The sequence below is a fragment of the Fopius arisanus genome, unplaced genomic scaffold (assembly GCF_000806365.1).
Source record: "Fopius arisanus strain USDA-PBARC FA_bdor unplaced genomic scaffold, ASM80636v1 scaffold00036, whole genome shotgun sequence".
Classification (NCBI taxonomy): Eukaryota; Metazoa; Arthropoda; class Insecta; order Hymenoptera; family Braconidae; genus Fopius; species Fopius arisanus.
Window position 1 is genome coordinate 486,207 of NW_011887775.1, and position 1,730 is coordinate 487,936.

At 34.5% G+C, this 1,730-nt stretch overlaps 1 protein-coding gene across 1 annotated transcript in view; it reads right to left on the minus strand.

The window, feature by feature from the left end:
* LOC105266111 (low density lipoprotein receptor adapter protein 1) overlaps window positions 1-1,730 on the minus strand; it is a 25,595-nt gene that overhangs the window by 2,009 nt on the left and 21,856 nt on the right. The window contains exon 3 of the mRNA XM_011304023.1: window positions 85-198. Within this exon, the coding sequence (XP_011302325.1) occupies window positions 85-198 (114 nt within the window). The remainder of the gene's footprint in view (window positions 1-84; window positions 199-1,730) is intronic.

Here is a 1,730-nt window from a genome sequence, read left to right on the forward strand (position 1 = left end):
GAGTTAATTTTATCAGTCGCTCATTATCGGAAAAATTACTCGTTGAAATTAATATTTTTTTTCAATCTCTTGGATTTAATTTCACCTGTATATGGAGACCTGGAGTTGATCCTCTTCTGTTGCCAAATCTGTCATGCGAATTCCGCGGAGGCTCACCCCGAGAGATACTCGCTGCAATTTTTTACCACTGGCCTTAACCTGAACCAAAATACATAGTCTGTAATTAATTAATGTCCTCTTGTGTCGTGTGCTCAGGTGTACACTAATTGCCGCAGCATTCTGCCACGATTGTAACTTGTATGTGCGTTTGAAGATACGGGGAAAACTTGAAGCCCTGATTCTCTCAGCTGGCATCCGCTTATCAGACAGAGTCAGAGTTCACAGTCTTTGTTAATTAAAGCCGGGTTGACTATTTTTTATTCAGGTCGTCGCGTTTGCATTCATTTCAAAGAGATATTTTTCGTTAATCCATCATTATTTTTATCTACACCCTCGCAACTTCCTCTGCTGTCTCCTTTTTTCGCTATTTGTTCGTCAGTTTTTTGCTCTATTGTACTGTCGAATTTTTTATAATAACCCGGGTAAGAAAAATTGTACTAGGAATATTTTTTCCGAATTTTCAAAACATTTCTGGAAAATTTTTCTTTTGAAAGAAAAAAAAATCGGGAAACAAAACAATTTTATTTTTGGGAAATGTTTTGAAAAATTTTTCAAAAATTGCTTTCGGAAAACTTTTTTTATAATTTTCTCGAAATTTTTGCGAATATAATTTTTTCTTTTAATTATACTGTTGTTTTCTCACTTTCAGAATTTTCAAAAATCCCAAAAAAAAAGCCATTTAAATAATAAAAAAAATTTTCCTATTTAAGTTTTTGAAAAATTTTTCAAAACCTTTCGCAAAAATAAAATTCTTTTGTTTACCGATTTTTTTTTGTTTCATAAAAAAAAATTCTGAAAGGTTTTCCCGAAATTTTTGGAAAATTTGAAAAAAATATTCCGATTACAATTTTTTTTTTACCCGGGAAGAAAGGAAATCTGTATGGGTGGGATGGAAAATCTTTCGCTAATTATTCGCTATATTATATATGGTGAAGTCGACTGTGCAATCGAAATGTATGACGCAAGTGGTCGTCAATATTTGACGACTCATTTATATCGAGTATAATATTTCCACTGTTGAATATTATTTCGGGAAGTCAAATATCGAGTTATGTCACATATGCTGTAGAAGAATATAAACATGGGACTGGAGGGAATGAAGATGATCAATGGGTCACATACATCATTCAAACACTAATGCATTGACTTCTACTGGGGTTTTTTTTTCATTCAAATGGCTTTCAGGGAAATTGCTCGGGGGTCATATTCACGTGATAAATTCACGCCCTGTGTACGGTGCTAGGTGATGGTCCGGGGTTTTCATCGAGTGCTCTCAAGCCGACAAAAATTTCACTCCCGGCGGTCTCTGCGGCACGTTATTGCGGATAATATTTTTGTAGAAAACAGGGATTCAACATTTTTTTTTTATTAAAATAATCTTTTTGAGGGATTTGTGAGAGGAAATTTCTGTCCGAGCTGTTGGAAAATTAAGCTATGTGAAGTTGGCATCGAAGTTTGAAAAATCTAACTTTTTTTTGTTGGTTTGGATTGTACCCATTGAGTACTTGAATGTACCCTGTGCACTTTTTTTTGTACCCTCTTACTTTAGCCCTGAAGCAGGGGGGCAAAAT